Source organism: Peromyscus eremicus, chromosome 10 (assembly GCF_949786415.1).
Source record: "Peromyscus eremicus chromosome 10, PerEre_H2_v1, whole genome shotgun sequence".
In the NCBI taxonomy this organism is placed as follows: Eukaryota; Metazoa; Chordata; class Mammalia; order Rodentia; family Cricetidae; genus Peromyscus; species Peromyscus eremicus.
The window spans coordinates 68,068,387-68,087,762 of record NC_081426.1 but is presented as its reverse complement, the minus strand read 5'-3'; the positions used below and the strand labels follow the sequence as shown (position 1 = coordinate 68,087,762).

The 19,376-nt window shown below is 38.3% G+C and overlaps 1 protein-coding gene across 1 annotated transcript in view; it reads left to right on the top strand.

Moving 5' to 3' along the window:
- Positions 1 to 19,376, top strand: part of Clock (clock circadian regulator) — an 86,386-nt gene that overhangs the window by 25,845 nt on the left and 41,165 nt on the right. Inside the window, exons 3-7 of the mRNA XM_059276038.1 lie at positions 775 to 859; positions 6,663 to 6,752; positions 10,016 to 10,075; positions 10,317 to 10,465; positions 13,244 to 13,335. Coding sequence (XP_059132021.1) covers positions 6,706 to 6,752; positions 10,016 to 10,075; positions 10,317 to 10,465; positions 13,244 to 13,335 — 348 coding nt within the window. The 5' untranslated portion in view covers positions 775 to 859; positions 6,663 to 6,705. The remainder of the gene's footprint in view (positions 1 to 774; positions 860 to 6,662; positions 6,753 to 10,015; positions 10,076 to 10,316; positions 10,466 to 13,243; positions 13,336 to 19,376) is intronic.

Genomic DNA, 19,376 nt, shown 5'->3' with positions numbered 1-19,376 from the left:
TACAAGGCTTTGTTTCAGCTAAATGATGCACATCGCACATTGGAACCTGTAACTGTATCTTTTTAGTATTAAGAGAATTAAGGCGGCCAGGGAATTCAGTTTTCTCCTAATCATTAACCTGAGTTGTGATCTAAAGAAGCCCCTAAGGTAGAGCCCATAAGTATTTAGCTGTAAAACATATCCTTGTATATACTTTTATTCATCAAAGCTCTGTATAAGCTAACATTATTATCAGTTAGATTGTACAGCTTAGGGAGGAAATCATCTTCATAATAATTTGTGGGTAAAACTGCCCAGTAGAACAGGAAGTTTCCATGAGATAAACGTATTACCTTACAGGCAGTGGGGAATTTCCCCACGCCCAGTTCAGCTGTGCCAGATATCAGTGAGAGAGAGAGCAACAGCGAGCATGCAAAGACTCAGCAGAAGCCAAAGACATTCCGGAGTTAGTGGTCTCAGAGGCCTTGCCTTACACAGAATTATCCACCAGGGGGTGCCTTCTGGTAGCCAACACCCTGAACCTCAATCATCACCTGCTGCCCCCCTGACATGGCTGTCGGCAAGTAGTATTTGGTTTTCCCCTAGGTTCCTGGCCTTGTTTGTAGTTTTAAAACTATTTTCTTTTTATGGAATCAGTTTATAGAATTCCAATTTTATTGTTTATTTTATAACAAAGTTCTATATCTTTTGTGTTTTAAGAATTAGTTAAAATGTTTTTGTGTTAAAATTATATATAAGTTGAATAAACTTAACATTATTTTCTTGTTTAAATAGAGTTCTGATGGTCAGTCATACACAGGAAGGCCTTGAGCTTGTGAGTTTTGGAGAATCCGTTCTGAAGATCTAAAAAGTGCAAAAGGTAAAGGCATTCTATAATCTTCCATTGTATTGATTTTTCCCCAGCAAAAAATATGTAAAAGAACTTAGATATTGCTTGGCATACTTATTTGAAGAAAGCATTATTTACAAAATTTTGCTTTTGTGTTAAGTCCAACTCAGAACATTTGCCATACAGTAGTTACTATTTATGTATTACTTTAATTTATGATTTTATGATGGTTAATAAGACTGAAGCTTTTTCTGTCTCATGACGATACCATTTGAAGGAAGATAAGCAGTAAACAAACCGTTAGTACTACCAAGAAAATTAAAGTGGACAATAGATTGGGGGTGGCTTTCATAAGGTTAGTCAGAGAAGGCTGTGTTGAGACAGTCCTTTTAGTTGTGAGTGAAATGGCTGGTGTTGAGCCACGTGTGGCTCTGAAAGAGAAAAGAAGCTACATTGGCAGTGGGAACAGAAATGACTGGGTGCTTGAATGTAACAGAATGTAAATGGGGCTGGTGTGTGCCTAGGTACTGCAGAGTGTACAGGAAGATCAGCTTGAGGAGAAAGTGAGGGGGGAAGCAGAGGGCTGGAAACGGTCAGGGGCTCTGATTCAGCTGTTGGAAACCTGTAGAAGAGTCCTGCGGTGGCTGGGGAGACGGCTCACTGGGCAGGCGCTTGCTGTGGAGTGTGAGGACCAGCCTGAGGTCACGGTCCTAGCTCGCATATAAGCAGCTCTTGTAGCACTGCACACCTGTAACCCAGCACTAGGGGTGGAGACAGGTGGATCCCCCAGCTCCCTGGCTAGATGAGCTAAATCGGCGAGCTTCAGGTTCAGCCAGTCTCTGTTTCAAAAAGCTGGATAGAGAACAATAGAAGAAAACATGCTGTCAGCCTCTGGTTTACACACGTGCACATCTGCGCATACATGTGCATATGCATAACATACACTGCATACATGCATGCACCTACACAAACTATAGATATGTCAGGAAGGCATTGTGATACCAGATGTGGTGGCATGTGCCTGTTTGGGAGGCAGGGAGAGGATCCAAAATTTGAGACCAGCCTGGGCCGTGTGATTACCTGTCACCAAAGAAAGAAAGAAAAAGAGCAGTCTGTGTTCAGGCTTTGAAGTTGGAAGTCTGGACTAAGATAATGGATTTCTGAATTGTTGGCATAAAGACGTGCTTCAATGTTTGCATTTGTTTACCTAGGAAGTGTATTCAGCCCAGTACAGACTAGTATTTACCATAGGAGAAGTGATGGTCAATAGAGTGAATACAAAAGCTGAACGTGTTCTGCATTAGAAGTCAAAAGAGGAAATCATGAAATCAGTGCAGAAATGATGGCTTACGTCACGTCCACCAAGGGATCGTCTAGAGAGTCAAGGAGGCAGCCCTGCATGTACAGTACAGTATTTGCCATTGCATATCAGCCATCTCAGTGGAGGGTACCGAAGTACAGCAGTAAGTGATGGGAGAAAGAACACGTCCAGACAGAGATGGCAGACAGTGAGGCGGAACTTCACGTCTCCCTTGTCACTGTGGTGCAGCGCCCAACATACACTACTTTAAGACAGACGTCTTGATTAGTATTTTGGAATCTGGGTTCAGTAGACCATGATTATTTGCTTTTGGGTTTCTGGGCTCATTGTGAAATCAAGCATGAAGGCAGCAGGAACATGAAGCAGAGGAGGAAGCAGGATACAGGAAGAGACCAGGAGAAGATACAGTCTAGGATATTGGTGAAATTATTAAGGCCACTCCACGTAGTTAAAAGGGAGGTTTATTTAGTGGCGTAACTTACAAATGAAGGGATGGGTAGGTTGCAGGGTCTAGGAAAGGCGTGGCGCAGTCTGGTGGTGTTCTCTGGAGAACTCTGCTCGGTCTACCTCCAGCGTCCAGGGTCCAGGAACCAAGAGAGCCGGCGCATCCGGATCTCAGGTCTTCAAGGTCCTCTCTTGGCCCCGCCTTGTAAGTGTGACAGTTACTGAAGCCTCAATGGAGGTTGGAACTTCCAGATCAAGGTTGGAATGGCTACCCACTACATCTCCCCCTTTTGTCTAAATAAGAAGGTTCTAACCTAATACAAGACTATATACAAAGGAATGGTTATCAAATATTGTCCAGGGGTAAAGAGGGTTAATGACCTAGATAAGATGGAACAACAACCAATGCGAACAATATCAAGCAAGAAACACATACTAAAATCCAGAGAAGTCTAGAGCGTAGGTAAATGGTATGTTACAAAGATTCCAAAAGGTGTCCTATCCTAAAGAACCTGAATCTAATACTTAATATGTTCTAAGATAATATATATATAATACACACACACACACACACACACACACACACACACACACACACACAAAGGGTGGCATTGGCTGGACCATCCCACATCAATCACTAATTAAGAAAATACCCCTGTATGTATAGGCTTACATACAGGCCAGTTTTAGAGTGACATTTTCTCAATTATGGTTCCCTCTTCTTAGATAACTATAGTTCCTGTCTAGGTGACCAAAAAACAAAAACTAAAACCATCCAGGAAAGTGATTAGACCATTGCCTGCTCTTCCAGAGGATCCAGGTTCAATACCCAGTTTTACAACCCTCTGTAACTACAGTCCCAAGGGAGTTTATGTCCTCTTTTGGCCTCTGAGGGCACTTCACATGGGTGGTGCACATACATACAAGCAGGCAAAACACCCATACACATAAAGATAAATTAAAGTTGCAAAAATCCTGCTCCCTAAAAATAATTAAATTAATTTAGTGAATTCTCTCAGTAGAATTAACTAAAAGATGCCTAAAAATCTAGACACTTTTGAGAGCCAAAGAGGCTAATTTAAATACATTGGGACAATCAGAGTAAATTATGACTGTCCAGGCACTCCATCTGAAAATGAAAGAATCAAAAGTAACAAAAGATGTTCACAATAGTGGAGCTTATTCCTGAAAGAAAGTGGGAAATGGGGTCGGAGAACAAAGAACTACTGATTTTATAGTAAGTTGCCTAAAACCACTTGACTGTATAAATTTCATACATGTGTGTACAAGTGGAAAGAAAACTAGATTGTAAAATAAAAGAATGGAAATAAGGACACTGAGATCACAATTGTTTTCCTGGGGAAAGGAACAACAACAACAAATGGCAGTAGCTGAAGAAGGTTGGTGGGTCAAGAGAAGTGGGCTCTTATTTTATCGGTCTCTAAAGATAAGTACTAATTAATAAACTGTGCTAATATTGATCAGTGACAGCAGTTGGAATGGAAAGCCTGTGGTGGGTGACAGCAGATGGGATTCAGAAAGACAGTAGTGTAATGCCATTAATAATACACTGCAGAGTTTATTTTTAAAACAGAATCCTTTTTATGTGAAGGATTCTATTCCAAAGATGAACTGCCAGACACTGAGCTGTCTCTAATTCTGTGCACTGCTGTGTGCTGAAGTAGAGTTGCTCCTGTATTTACCACATTGAAGTTGTTGATAGAATTTTTTGGTTTAACACTGCCTGTCATCCCCTGGTAAGCTTGCATTAAAAGCTGGTTTTAAAGTAGTGTTTATACACCCACCAGTACTTGTGACCCGTACCCTGACATCATGAAACGGTAATGGGATACTTGCTCACCTGCTAAATCTGTGACTTGGAGTTCAAGGGGCTTATGGAAAGGGACATTTAATTCCTAGCTTTAACTGGATCCTTTTGCATTTTGATGAATTGTGCATTTAAGTAATTGCAACTGACCCCTTTAAAGACGCATTGCCTATCATTCTGGTCTATTAATGTCAATACTTTATAAAAATAAATAAATGTTATTCTATATGAGTAGACTGTATACTTGGAATTTCTCTTGAGCTTGTATAGGGAAATAGTATGTCTAAAATGGAACCTTTCTGATGAGCAAGTTTCACTATAGTTTGCTGTTAAAAGCCTGGGTTTTGGGGTGTTTTGTGTGTTTCTTTATTACCACATTATTTTATTATTACTTTGACATTCTCCAAAAAGGTTTGCTGTGGTGGTATTTAGTCCTACCCATTTTACTCCCTTTATTTTCTCGTAAATGAAATGTATCTATCAGTTGGCTGGAAAAGTAGAATAAAGATTGTAAACTATCCTGTGAATGATTGTAATCTTCAGTGTGTGACTATGAATGTAGTCATAAGCTGAGCAAATGTTTTGAAAGTTACTGTTGATGGTAATAAAGAATAGCTTAATAGTGGGTGGGTTTTGTAAACCATTTGATCCCTTCCTATTGTACACAGTCAGCAGTGTCCGTCCTGGTGGGCTTATCCCCATACCGTGTTGGTCTGTGTTCTCCTTTCTGACAGTTAAGCATGCTGATGGCTTACTAAATGACACGTGAGGCAGAGATTTGGCCCCTTAGTTTTTTATGTACCTTTTCCACTGTACTGTACTTTTTATTTTAGTGATAGAACCAGCATCCGTCATTACCATTCCCCTTTCTTTTGCTCTAGAAGGTTGACTTAAGTAAACTTGAGTGGTCTGTAACTGTGTGATCTCTCTTTTGATGTTAACCCAGACACTTGAGTCACAGTGTTCTGTGGTGCTATTCATCCTCTTTTTTTCCTTACCTCTGGTCATTATCTTGTAAGAATTCTTGGTCCCCTGAGTCTCATTTTGTTAGTCAAACCACAAAGAGAGTGCAATGTCATTTCTCAAGGGCTAGTCTCTCCTCCTCTTAGGAAGGTCCATATGAAAACAGTGACATTCCTGTTCAAATACCTTGAAACGTCTCTGGGTTAGATAGAATTACATGTTAATTTATAATATTTTCTAAACTCTAAATAAAGGAAACAACAATATAAACTTCTTATACCTCAAAACTTAGGATGTTTATAAATAAGGTCATTTGTTAATCAATATTTGACTCAGGACTTGAGATAAAACTTTTTAAAGGAGTTTTAGACTGTGACTCAGTTTGAAAGCAGTGCATTTTAAGTCTTAATTACTGAAACGTAGAAAGAGTAGAAAACACTTCATGGTACTTATTTCTCTGCTTGACTTGCCTCCCCTCAAGTTTCCTGCAGCCCCTTTAGATGCAGTAGTTAAAACTAGACTGGAACATGCCTGTGAAGAAAAGAAGCTCTTGATTGTCTCAAACCCAGTGTTGTTCTAGCTCCTGATTCCTGTGCAGTCACAAACTGTCACTCTGCTGTCTCAGCCTTGGCCTCTGTGTTCTCAGACTTGAGTAGTCCTATCAGTGAGATTCTCCTGGACATGTGGGTTCTGAGGTGATGAGGATGCTTCCTGCCTCTGTACCATGTTTTCAGTAGCAAATCTTGACCCATGACAGGCCTCGGTGCCCCAGGCTTCGCTCTGTAATTCTCACAGACACACTTGATTGCTTCCTGTCAGGATGATGCCACTGAATAATGTAGCCTTCATTGTGTATTTTATTATAATTGTTTAGATACCTGTCTCCTGGCTCATTACAGAGTTTTGCCTGTAGAGCTGAGCCTCTCATCCTTATAGATACAAGGCCTACCATGCTGTTTACCAGAAAATAAAATCTCAGCAAATATCTATTAGATAGTATTATTGCAGTCAGTTTATAGTTATGTAAGGTACATACTGAGTATTAAAAATGACTTTTCTATTACTTTAGAGAACTACATTATGAATTTGAATTTTTCCATATTCCTTTTAGAAGAAAAAACCCTCAAATATTCCCTACCCAAAGATAATTTGCTTGAAAACAATGCACCAGCTTCGTTTTGAAATCTGCACAGTAACCTACAGTATTCTCAAGACTAGTTTGTAGAAGTGCTTTAGAAAACTAATAACCATTTCTTTCTTTCTTTCTTTCTCCCAAGGAGAAGTACAAATGTCTACCACAAGACGAAAACGTAATGTGTTATGTTGTTTACCGTAAGCTGTAGTAAAATGAGCTCAATTGTTGACAGGTATGTTTTTAAATTCACTCTTAGAATAATGCTCTATATCAACTTCATAGAAGTGTTATGCTTAACATAACTGCCATTATATTCAATTTATACAAAGAACAAAAAAGAAATAATAAAGTACATTAGTAGTTTTAAAAGTCAAAGTGAATAGCTTAAGGCTTATGTTACAAATGAGTTTTTATTCTTGATTTAGGGAGTTTTAGTCAACTGTTCTGAAAGAAACAATGTTTGTGAATGATTACCTGGCCCCATTTAGACTGTAGGATCCAGTCTATTGGTGCTGCCTCTAACTCTGCAAGCATCTTAGCACTTGGAGCTGATAAGACATAACTGTGATTACGATTGTTATTTCATTAGTTGAATCTTTATAGATGAGTCTTGGGGAAAAGATAAACTTGCTCATTTATTTCTTTCTTTGACTGTAAAGCTTTTTTTTTTTTCCTGTTCTTTTGGGGCTGGGAATGTCAGTATACTGGTATACTAGTCAAGTGTTTATGTCAGTGTACTAGTATATAGTCAAGTGCTTATGTCAGTGTACTAGTATATAGTCAAGTGCTTATGTCATATACTAGTGTATAGTCAAGTGCTTATGTCATATACTAGTATATAGTCAAGTGCTTATGTCATATACTAGTATATAGTCAAGTGCTTATGTCATATACTAGTATACAGTCAAGTGCTTATGTCATATACTAGTATATAGTCAAGTGCTTATGTCATATACTAGTATATAGTCAAGTGCTTATGTCAGTGTACTAGTATATAGTCAAGTGCTTATGTCATATACTAGTATATAGTCAAGTGCTTATGTCATATACTAGTATATAGTCAAGTGCTTATGTCATATACTAGTATATAGTCAAGTGCTTATGTCATATACTAGTATATAGTCAAGTGCTTATGTCATATACTAGTATATAGTCAAGTGCTTATGTCAGTGTACTAGTATACAGTCAAGTGCTTATGTCATATACTAGTATATAGTCAAGTGCTTATGTCATATACTAGTATATAGTCAAGTGCTTATGTCATATACTAGTATATAGTCAAGTGCTTATGTCATATACTAGTATATAGTCAAGTGCTTATGTCATATACTAGTATATAGTCAAGTGCTTATGTCATATACTAGTATATAGTCAAGTGCTTATGTCAGTGTACTAGTATACAGTCAAGTGCTTTACTACCGAGCTACCTCTCAAGCCTTGTTTCTAAGACTCTTCAGGTTGTTTTGTTACAATTGTTGTTTTCACACTTTAACATCTCTAACATTTGATGGTCTTCAAATTCACTTCTCAGACTGTATTTGGTGCCTTCTTTTCTCCATCCTTTGCTGCCTCCCTCCCTCCCTCCTGGCACATAAAGGTTAATCTTAGGGCAAATAGTATCTAGAGCTGGTGAACAGAATCTTTTTTATTATTTCATTGAATTGCTTAGATCTTCAAGGTTTTATAGATACAGATCAGGAATTAGCTAGCTTATTTAATTATGGTTACATTATAATTTACTGTATGATGACTCCAGTTTTTTAAGGGTTTTGCAAATAGAGTTGTACAGAGTGGCTGTTGATATCTGAAGGCAACTTTTCTTCTTTTTTGAACTAAAGAACAAAGATATATCTTGTACCAGAGCATAAGACTTAAGGACAAGGAATGTCGTTAGAGAGATTTGCCTTCACTATGACCATAGCTTTGGATTACAGGTGTAGTCTCCTCCTTGAAAAGACATGCCAGTCATCTAAAAGGATTGCAGATGAGTGGTTGTTCAATTCTTTTTCTACACTTTATGATATCTGAGATGTCATCTGTTTGTACAGAGATAAAGTAGTGATTATTAATATGGATTCCTTACATCTGAATATTATAACATTTATAGACTCCCTCATCAGAAAAATGTATATTCATTAGGAGTTTTAAAATAAGTTCCCAGGCTTAAATGGACTCCTTCAAGTCTATTCATGAGCCTCCATGAAACAGAACTCACAACTAACCTCAAAAGGAGGCTAATAGATGCTTCAATGACTATTGATCTTCATAAGCCACAGCAGGGTTTGGCTGAATGGTGTGACTGGTGGATTCATGTAAAAGCTCATCAACCACCAGAAACTTGGATACCACTCCTTAGTTTTAAGAGTCTCTTGGTGTAATTTGTTAGACTTTTGCCCCAGATCTCCAGTTGTGCCCATCTTGTCACTTAAATCCTCACTCAATGTTCCCAATTCTACCAGTCCTTCCTAACCACTCAGACTAAAGCAACCACCCAGGGTTGCTAAGTTAGTTTTCTGTTGCCATGACAACACCATGACCAAAGTGACTTATGAGCGTTTAATGTGGGGCTCATGTTTCCAGAATGTGGTAGACCATGACTGTCACAGCAGGGAACATGCCAGTGGGTGGGCAGCATCTCACTGGAGCAGGACCTGGGAGCTGACATGGTGACCTAACAACCGTGGGAGAGGGGAGAAAGAGAGGGAGAGAGAGCTAACTAGGAAAGTCAGGGCTTTTGAAACCTCAGAGCCCACTCCTAGGACACACGTCCTTCAGAAAGGCCACACCTTCTAATCTACCAAACAGTTCTACCAACTGAGGACCAAGCATTCAAGTCCATGAGCTTTGGGGGTCAGTCTCCTTCAGACCACCACACCATGGCTCCTTTAGAACTAAGACCTGCTGCTACACATTTTCATGTGTGTTCTTTCTACTAGAAGATAAACTAGAAGAGAGCAGCTGTTAGTCCTGTTTACTAGTCTGTAAGATCCAGGACACAACCTGACACCTGAGTACTGCTCAGTATCTGGTAAATGGGTCAAAAAGACTAAGTTCATAGCTAGTAATTGGATGTTTATGAATAGTGGTGTTTTTAAAAGTGACTATCTCAGAAGGTTTTAAAGTTAGGATATTGTAGTTAATATAATTCCAGGTGGGTAGTTTAATACAGTGATGATGTCATTTTATACTGGCATTTGATAGGTTTTTAGTAGGTATTAAAGTTTTGAAATAGAATATTTAAACTAGGTAAATTCTTGTTTAGCCTAATACATACATATAGCTGAGTATAACTGCTTATAAAAATTCATGTGTGAAAAACTTAAAATGTAACTAAATGTAATTAAACTTTACTAGAAAATCAGTTTGTGCTTCCTGAGCTTGTATTTATATGATCTCTTCACCTAGGAAGCGGGTCAGTCTGAGTGGATCCCTTGTCGCTTTGATGGTGGTGCTTACTGAGTTCTCTTAGTCTTTTTCCTTTGCTTTCTCTTATAGAGATGACAGTAGTATTTTTGATGGATTGGTGGAAGAAGATGACAAGGACAAAGCAAAAAGGTAGTGAGCCATGAACTAGAAAATAGTGAATAAATGTGTAATGCCTGCATGTGTTCAGATGTGTTAGCAGAGTAGAAAAGTGTAGATGATCAGAATACAGTTTATAAATTCAATTATTTCCTGACGTTTTGAAAGTAAACTGAAATATATTATGTCATGTCCAAATTGAAGACTGTATTAAACTATTTGTGTAATTAAATTGATTGTTTAAAAACTACATATTTAATTTCTTTTTTCATAGAGTATCTAGAAACAAATCTGAAAAGAAACGTAGAGATCAGTTCAATGTTCTCATTAAAGAGCTGGGATCTATGCTTCCTGGGAATGCTAGAAAGATGGACAAGTCCACTGTTCTGCAGAAGAGCATTGACTTTCTACGCAAACATAAAGGTAAAATACTGACTGTGTAAAATGAGTATGGTTTTTATAGCAGACTCTCCCTTAGAACATAATGACTTATATGATGTTTAAGATAAGAAAAAAAAAAGATTCCTAGTATGTTCTTTCTTTCATTCAACAAGCATTTGTTTAGTGGTTTCTGTGTTCTAGGTCCTTACGAAGTTAGGATGACTTTCTTGACTCTCAAGCCAGGGGACACAAATGTGTAAACACATTAAAATACAAATGAGTAATTTTTGTAAACTATAAGCTCGGGAAACACATTTTACAATTTTTTTTTAATCATAAAGGAAAGAATGTTTCAAGGTGTACAAATAGGTAATTTTTTTAAACTGAGTCTTAGGTTAAGTAAGTGAAAGTGCTTTACACAAAGGAGCTACTGTGTGCAAAAGTGGGAAGGCAGGAGGTTTGGTTGTAACTGAGCATGTGTGTATTGGGAGGCTGTGGGTGTGTCTCAAAGTTTGGGGCCATTTTAAAAGGTCATTCCAGTGTATGTCTAGGAAAGAAACACGATACCTAAAAATATTTATTGATAGAAGAACATCATCTTGACTAATCACTCATGGGAAAAAAAAAAACACTTTTAAAGGGTTTGGTAGTTAGGTAGTAGAGATATTAAACTGTGTAAAAACTAGAGAAGGACATTTGCTTTTTCAGAAGAGGTAAGACTGCGGAACTGCTTAGGGAGACAGATGCTCACTACTACCTCTGTTCCGTTTTCTTTACCACCTCTGCACTCCATTGCTAGAGTGCTTTGTTGCACTACTCTCTGAAATGCTTTCGTTCCTGACACTACCCAGCCATCCCAAACACTACAGCAGAAGTGTTTTCTTCTTCCTTACTCTCTGTTCAGTTAGACCTGGTGATCTGGATCTGCCCGCTGCTGACTCTCTTCTCCCATGGCATCCACATTCTGCTTCTGCTTCCCCTTCCTGTCTGGCCCTCCCTCCTCTTCCCGTCTCTGCTCTCTCAATGGGATGTTTCTCAAGGCTTAGCCTTGTGATCTGATTTTCTCACCCCTCTTTCCTGTGGATAACTCATTGTGTTACTACAGCTGCTGTGCATCTGTGTTAAGCTACTAATAAATCTTTGTTTTTAGATGCAGAATTTTCATCCTTGTATTTCTAGTTAATTTAAAGATAGCACTTAACATGTCTCCAAACTCAGTTTCTCTAAAATAGATTCATTTTCATTTTGTCAGGTCAGTTTCTCCTAAACTGGCATTTCCATTTTTATACCATTTGATTAGGTTCCCAGGGCTCAAACATGAGATCCTTTGGGAATGTTTTCATTTATCTTAGCATCCTATCACACATGCCACATTCTCTTCTGATTCTTTTGTAAACGTTTCAGTCACTTACATTGAGCCTCTTTGTAAATAGTGTCCTTGCTGATTAGAGCTCCCTTTGTACACATGGCACACTCACGGAAGTCAGTCCCTTAAACATTGTAGAGCTCAGTAAATGATTGTTGAATGAAATAAAGTGAAAAGCATACATTTCCACCACCTGAAAATAGAACATTAATTTGGGCATTAACTAGGTTTTACCCACAAAATTGAATGTATAATTCTCACAAAAATAAAATTTGTGGTAAATTTCAGGGGAAATCTTAAAATATTTATTCATCTAACATAGACCTGTATTAACTAAACCTTATTAAATTTGTGTATATAACTGTGTATATAATTGACAACAATTTAAAGAGCATGACTGTATTTCACAGAATTAGTAGCTATAGTTTTTAGTTACCTGTCATAGTTCAGTATAGTCATCTGTAACAGCCAAATTTGGTATGTAAATATGATATATTTAAATATCTGATAACAAAACATTAAAACAATATAGTCCATACTTTTTACTATAAAGTAAGGTAGAGTACAGCCTGTCATTGGTTTTTAATTTGTGTGATTGTTGTAGTATTAAAATGGAAAGATAACGTTGAGGCGTGGTGGTGTTTGCCTATAATCCTAGCATTTGGAAGCTAAGGCAGGAGTTGTAAGTTTGAAGCCAGCCTGAAATACATAGTAAGACCTTGTTTTAAAAAGAAAAGAAAACATTGATTAAACAGCAAATAGTTCAGATTTCATTATTTATGATAATATTCGTATAACTAAATCTATTTGCTGTAGCAAAATGAAGACGTAATGTGGTAAATGTGTGTGCCATGCCAGAGACGCCAGAGCTTTGGCAAGCTCCTTATCGTTAGGAACATTAAGAAGACACTGAGCAAGTCACTCTGCAAGCAATGTCACTGAAATTCTGGCCCCAAATCCTCCTTTAGTCTCCTAAGATTAGGAGGAAGCTTTTACCTGGCAAAAATAGGCCCTTTTTGTTGAAAACAGCCTGGCTGGCCCCATTGGCACCTTTCCTCTGAGCTGATCCCTTATCTCTACTCAAGATAGTACCATTTGAATGGCAAGGAGAAGACGAGGTAAACATTCTTCACAATGTTTGGAATAATCTTGTTGTAATCTGCTTGTTTATTTGCTAATTATGCCAAGTTGGAAACAGACCTAGGCCTATCCACCATAGAGCATATCAAAGCCATACCTTTGCCCTCCAATTAAAATCCCAAAGAAATTGATACTAAATTATCCAGACCAAGTTCTAGAAAATAACATTGCACATTTTCAAACCCTGGCCTCCTGTTAGGTAGAGCAGTAGATACTGCCTGTTGTTATCATTGAGTAGGAAGAGAAGACAGCTTGTAGGTTTTGTGCTCCCCCAGTGGTTAGAGTATGCCGCTAATGTGTCAATCTGTTTACAGAAATCACTGCACAGTCAGATGCTAGTGAAATTCGACAGGACTGGAAACCTACATTCCTTAGTAATGAAGAGTTTACACAATTAATGTTAGAGGTATGTCCAGATTTAATTTTTGAAAGTTTTATTTTTCTAGAATTTTAACAGTGGTTAATTTTAGTATAGTTTTAGCAGTATTAATAATTGAAAAGTCTTAATTCAGTATAAATGTAATAAGCTCTGTTTATGTATGATTACAGTTGATCAGTGTATTGATCAAGTATCGTAAGCAGATAATGCCATGTGGGTAGAGTGGTACCAAGTTTTCCTGTTTTCATTATTTGAAAATTTGAGACACTTTCATATAGTTCAGAACCCTATAGCTCCTGAGTCTTCACCTGAGACCACCCACCCACTACATTCTGACAATCGTAGCCTGTGTTAGCACAGCAGACGCTACTCTCAGTTGTGTCTGTCTTACTCCAGCTCAACTGCTGTGCCATAGTAGCATGGATTCCAGAGCCTGTAAGCAGCAGTTTTTTTCTAAAGTCCTGGAGGCAGACAGTCCAGTAAGGAGGCTCCAGTGGGCTTGGTATGTGGTGAGAGCTATTGATTCCAGTTCAGGGATGATCTTACTGTGTCATGGCATGAAAGACATGCTGTATAGGAGCTCTCAACTCTTCGATGGGGACACTAATTTTATCTTTACCACCTAATCACTTCCTAGCCCCTTCCCCCCAGTACAACAAAATGGGAAATTAGGTTTCAATATCAATTTTGTAGGACACAGCATTTAGTCCTACTAGACATCTGCCTAAAATAACCACAAGTTGTAATAAATGATGTATTTTTCAAATGAAAATATGTGTTAAAAGGTAATCATTCTGTAAGTAGAAACTTTTAAAAGGAAGTGAGCAGATGTTCTTGTATTACAGAATTGCTTTTAAAAATAATTTAGAACAGTTTTGCTTGTATGTAGAATATAACATCTCCCAGTCAGATATATAATGTACATAAATTTTGGAACGTTCATACCTAATAGCTTTACTTTTCTACTCTTTTATCTTTTCCTGCATAGAATTATAAAGTTATCATTTATGCACAGAAACTGTCAGAATTTAGTATCAAGTTTCATGAAACTTAAAATAGCAAACAGGTGGTTTACTTTGTAGGTAACAGTGATAAGAAAAATCATAACAGTACTAACCCCGGTATTCAAGAGGATATGGCAGAGTGATTAGGGTGGGTCGGGTATTATGGCTAGCCTGGGCAGCATATGCAGAAATCATAGATGTAAGAAATGAAATTGTTAGATAAAGAATTTATCTGTACCATGTATGTGTATATAATACTTACATCTCAAATGGTTTTTTTATACTTACTAGGGTCTGAAGCAAGGTAGAACATTTTTCAGTAAGAGGATGTATTGGTTATTTGATTATACTTTGGAGTGTAACAGTTAGTGAACTCTATCTGTATATTTACCAGAAATTATTAAAATTTGTTAGAGATATGTGTAGCATAAGCATTTAAACCTATACTTTAACTGAAGGGTACTTTTCTTCTGTTAACTCATCCAATTCCCAGACCCACTTTAAGAAGGTGTTTGAAGTGGGAACAGGAGCTGTCTGCAACTCTTTTACTGGCTTCTGAGACCCTACTTCTCATACTGGGTCACCTTGCCCAGCTTTAATACATGGGGAGGTGCTCAAGTCTACTGTAACTTGATAGGCCATGTTTTATTGATATTCATAGGCGACCTGCTGTTTCCTGGATGGAGACAGGAGAGGAGGGGATTGGGGGGTGATGAGGGGGGGTGGAGGGGAGGATGGTGGGGGAAAGCTGCGGCCAGGATGTAAAATAAATAGATGAATTTAAAAAAAAAAAAAAAAGATATTCGAGATAAGGAAATCCAGGACCAGAGTTGTCAGGAAAGCTGCCCATGTCACACAGGCTTCTGGGATGTGCAAGGCGGCTATGCATAATTAAGTTCAGTAGCTCTGAAATGATAAATTAGCTCATTTAGTGTACAGTTGACATATAACTCAAGGAACAGTCTTAATTTTACCTTTTGTCTTCTTAAAAGAAGTTTGGCATTGTACAAAAATGTATCTTTAAATATATGTTTGAGAAAGGATACACACAAGCCAGTCTCAATAACAAGAAAGAAAATGACTCATTCATCATTATTTTATAATCCTGTGCAGTTTTTCATTCAATAAGATTTTCTGTGTTTGTTATAAACTGCTTGCTTTTATTGGCATGAAAAGCTTCTTATAACTCAAAAATTGTGTATTTTGTTAATAATCTCAATGCACATATTTTACTAGTAGGCTAAATACCTTTAGTTTTTTCTTCATAATAGGAAGCTTTTATATTAGTTGCCAAAATACATGTACTTCATACACAGATAAATATCAAAGAAAAATAAACAAAAAATTCTAGCGATGCTATGACATAAAAACAGAAAATATATTAAAAATTTGAAAATGTAAGTTAATTCTTTATGATTGTCCTCAGATTTTAAATTCACATAACTGAACAATGTTGTATTTACTTTTAATATGTAAAGAATACTTTTAATTTTTTATTACATTTATTTATTTATTTGTATGTCTGTGGTTCCATTCTTGCCCCAGCACACGTGTGGAGGGCATAGGACAGCTTTTGGGAGTTGGCTCTCTCCTTTGACAGGTTGATTATGAAGCTCAAACTCAAGTTGCCAGGCCTGGCAGCAAGCACTTTTACCCGCTGAGCTATAATGGTAGCACAAATATTTTAAACTTTGCGTGTGTACTGAGTAAATGTATTTCTAAAAAGTAATAGGCCAAGATGAAGGGTATGTATATAGGTGTGTATCTTATATCCTTAATCCAGATGTTTGCACACGTGATTTTACGTGCTTCAAGTCTGCCTTGTTCTGGTTGAATATGAAAATTTTAATCATAAACTTAGAATTGGATTTGTTGATAAAATAGTCTGGTTTTGTTTAGGTAAAGTTTATCTGACTGGCAAGACTATGATGTAGTTAGTTGTGTTACTTTTAGGTGGTCATGTTGATCAGATTGTAGCTGAGTAGGCCCTCCCTGTTTTCAGCTGAGTTTCAGATGTACACATTATCTTAACATGTTAGCGTTGCTGGTACAGGAGTTTAGACCATCTACTTAACATGTTAGTGTGTTAGTGTTGCTGGTGCAGGAGCTTAGACCATCTGCTTAACATGTTAGCGTTGCTGGTGCAGGAGCTTAGACCATCTACTTAACATGTTAGCATTGCTGGTGCAGGAGCTTAGACCATCCACTTAACATGTTAGTGTTGCTGGTGCAGAAGCTTAGACCATCTACTTAACACGTTAGTGTTGTTGGTACAGGAGTTTAGACCATCTACTTAACATGTTAGTGTTGTTGGTGCAGGAGTTTAGACCATCTACTTAACATGTTAGCGTTGTTGGTACGGGAGCTTAGACCATCTACTTAACATGTTAGTGTTGTTGGTGCAGGAGTTTAGACCATCTACTTAACATGTTAGTGTTGTTGGTGCAGGAGTTTAGACCATCTACTTAACATGTTAGCGTTGTTGGTGCAGGAGTTTAGACCATCTACTTAACATGTTAGTGTTGTTGGTGCAGGAGTTTAGACCATCTACTTAACATGTTAGTGTTGCTGGTGCAGGAGTTTAGACCATCTACTTAACATGTTAGTGTTGCTGGTGCAGGAGCTTAGACCATCTACTTAACATGTTAGTGTTGTTGGTGCAGGAGCTTAGACCATCTACTTAACATGTTAGTGTTGCTGGTGCAGGAGTTTAGACCATCTACTTAACATGTTAGTGTTGCTGGTGCAGGAGTTTAGACCATCTACTTAACATGTTAGTGTTGTTGGTGCAGGAGTTTAGACCATCTACTTAACATGTTAGTGTTGTTGGTGCAGGAGTTTAGACCATCCACTTAACATGTTAGTGTTGCTGGTGCAGGAGTTTAGACCATCTACTTAACATGTTAGTGTTGCTGGTGCAGGAGTTTAGACCATCTACTTAACATGTTAGTGTTGTTGGTGCAGGAGCTTAGACCATCTACTTAACATGTTAGTGTTGCTGGTGCAGGAGTTTAGACCATCTACTTAACATGTTAGTGTTGCTGGTGCAGGAGTTTAGACCATCTACTTAACATGTTAGTGTTGTTGGTGCAGGAGCTTAGACCATCTACTTAACATGTTAGTGTTGCTGGTGCAGGAGTTTAGACCATCTACTTAACATGTTAGTGTTGTTGGTGCAGGAGTTTAGACCATCTACTTAACATGTTAGTGTTGTTGGTGCAGGAGCTTTAGATCATTTAGCTGAGCTCGTTCATTTCTGACTATGTCCAGAGAAGCTGAAGCTTGTTTACCCCCCAAAAGCTAAGTAATGTCATAGCTAGAACCTAGGTCTTAATACTTCCTTGTGTTGTCTCTCTCCATTCTTTGAATGCAATTGTACTCATTCTCTCACTCTGTCTCTGTCCTCCCCCCCCCCCCGTTTGTCTGTCTGTCTGTCTGTCTTATCTATTGCCTATTTGTCATTTGCTGCAGGACAAAGTCATCTTGTTAAAGTTCTCTCTGCTTGTATACTGTTTTCCCTTTGGCAGCTCATAGTCTTCCTTGTAGTCTACAAGACAAGGGCTCGCAATCTGTGTCAGCTTCATCTTTGCTGAAGATCCACAAGGAACTCCTGTCTTCTTCCCTAGAGCTGACCAAATAGTCACTGTTACCAAGAAGATACCCAGATGAAAGACAGTGTTCTAAGTAATGAGCAGTTGTCCTTTATTCATACAGTAAGAGGACAGGGATAATTCACAGTTGTCCATCATGACATGGGGACGTTCTCTGCCTTATTCTTCCCTAGTTCTCTAATTACCCTTCTCAAGGAAATTTTCTTCCTCTACTCAGAAGATTTTCATGACTTGGCAAACAGTTAAAACTTTTCTCTGCGAGAGGAAGGAGCAGACTTTAGCTCTAGGAGTGGGACTGGATGATGAAGCGCTTCATTTGAGTCCATTCTCTGCAGAGAGAAGCCCATATAGTTCCTAGAAGTTCTTCACAGAGTGAACTCACCAGCACAAAGATAACTTGCTTTCAATGCTGACAGTCTTCTCACATGAGAAAGCATGGGTTTGCTTTCTTTACCAATTTGACTCTATTCACAGTAGCAATCAAATAATTACTGATTAAATCATAATAGGATAATACTGTAAGAGTTACCTTAAATTCAAGATTTTAAATCCCCTCATTATTCAAAAATAAATTTGAGTTGTTTTAGAAAGTAAGGAACTATTCAAAGTGAGTTTTCTCTGGGACCCATATCTCTCCCCTAGTAGAAGAGAGATGGGGAAGGGTACCCTTTTCTGTACCTTCAGTTAGAGACTGGGGTATAGCCTTATGGTAGGGCACTTGCCTAACATTCACAAGGCCCTGCATTCACTTCCTAGCACTGCAGACAGCAGTGATAATAATAAATTGGGCATGGTGGCTTACCTGAGTTCAAGGCCAGTGTAAGCTATACAAGCTGTCTCAAAACACCCCACACCCCAACATAACAACAACAGAAAAGACCCAGCTTGTAGTGGTTTTCTTCCCTCCCAGTCCCTTCCTTTATGTACTGTCCACTTTCCACTTGTACCAAGTGTGTTCATCTGTGCCCAGATACAAGGATGGCGCGCTCGCGCTCTCTCTCTCTCTCTCTCTCTCTCTCTCTCTCTCTCTCTCTCTCTCTCACACACACACACACACACACACACACACACACACACACAGTTAGTGACCCTTCGAGAGAGCTGTTTAACTGAGTCACTTGAAGCTTCTCAACCAGTGATCTTCTCTCCTTTAACTTACAAGTGGACTTGTTACTCTTTGCATTATTATTCTTTTGGTTTTCACTGTTCCTTTGGCACATGAGCCCTTTGCAATAATTGTCCTTCCTCCCTTATTTTCTTGTCGGGTTTGTGAATAAGTTATGAGAGCCTCTTGTTGTCAGCTTGTTCTAAATTTGTTGTGACTGACTTGCCTTCCTGTTGACGTTGCTCTTGGAAAATCACTGAATTGGCTCATTTTCTGGTCCTGTGGCCTATCTGCTGTCACTGGACCATCCCGCTTCCTTGTCCAGCTTTTCCACACCAGATTCTGCCT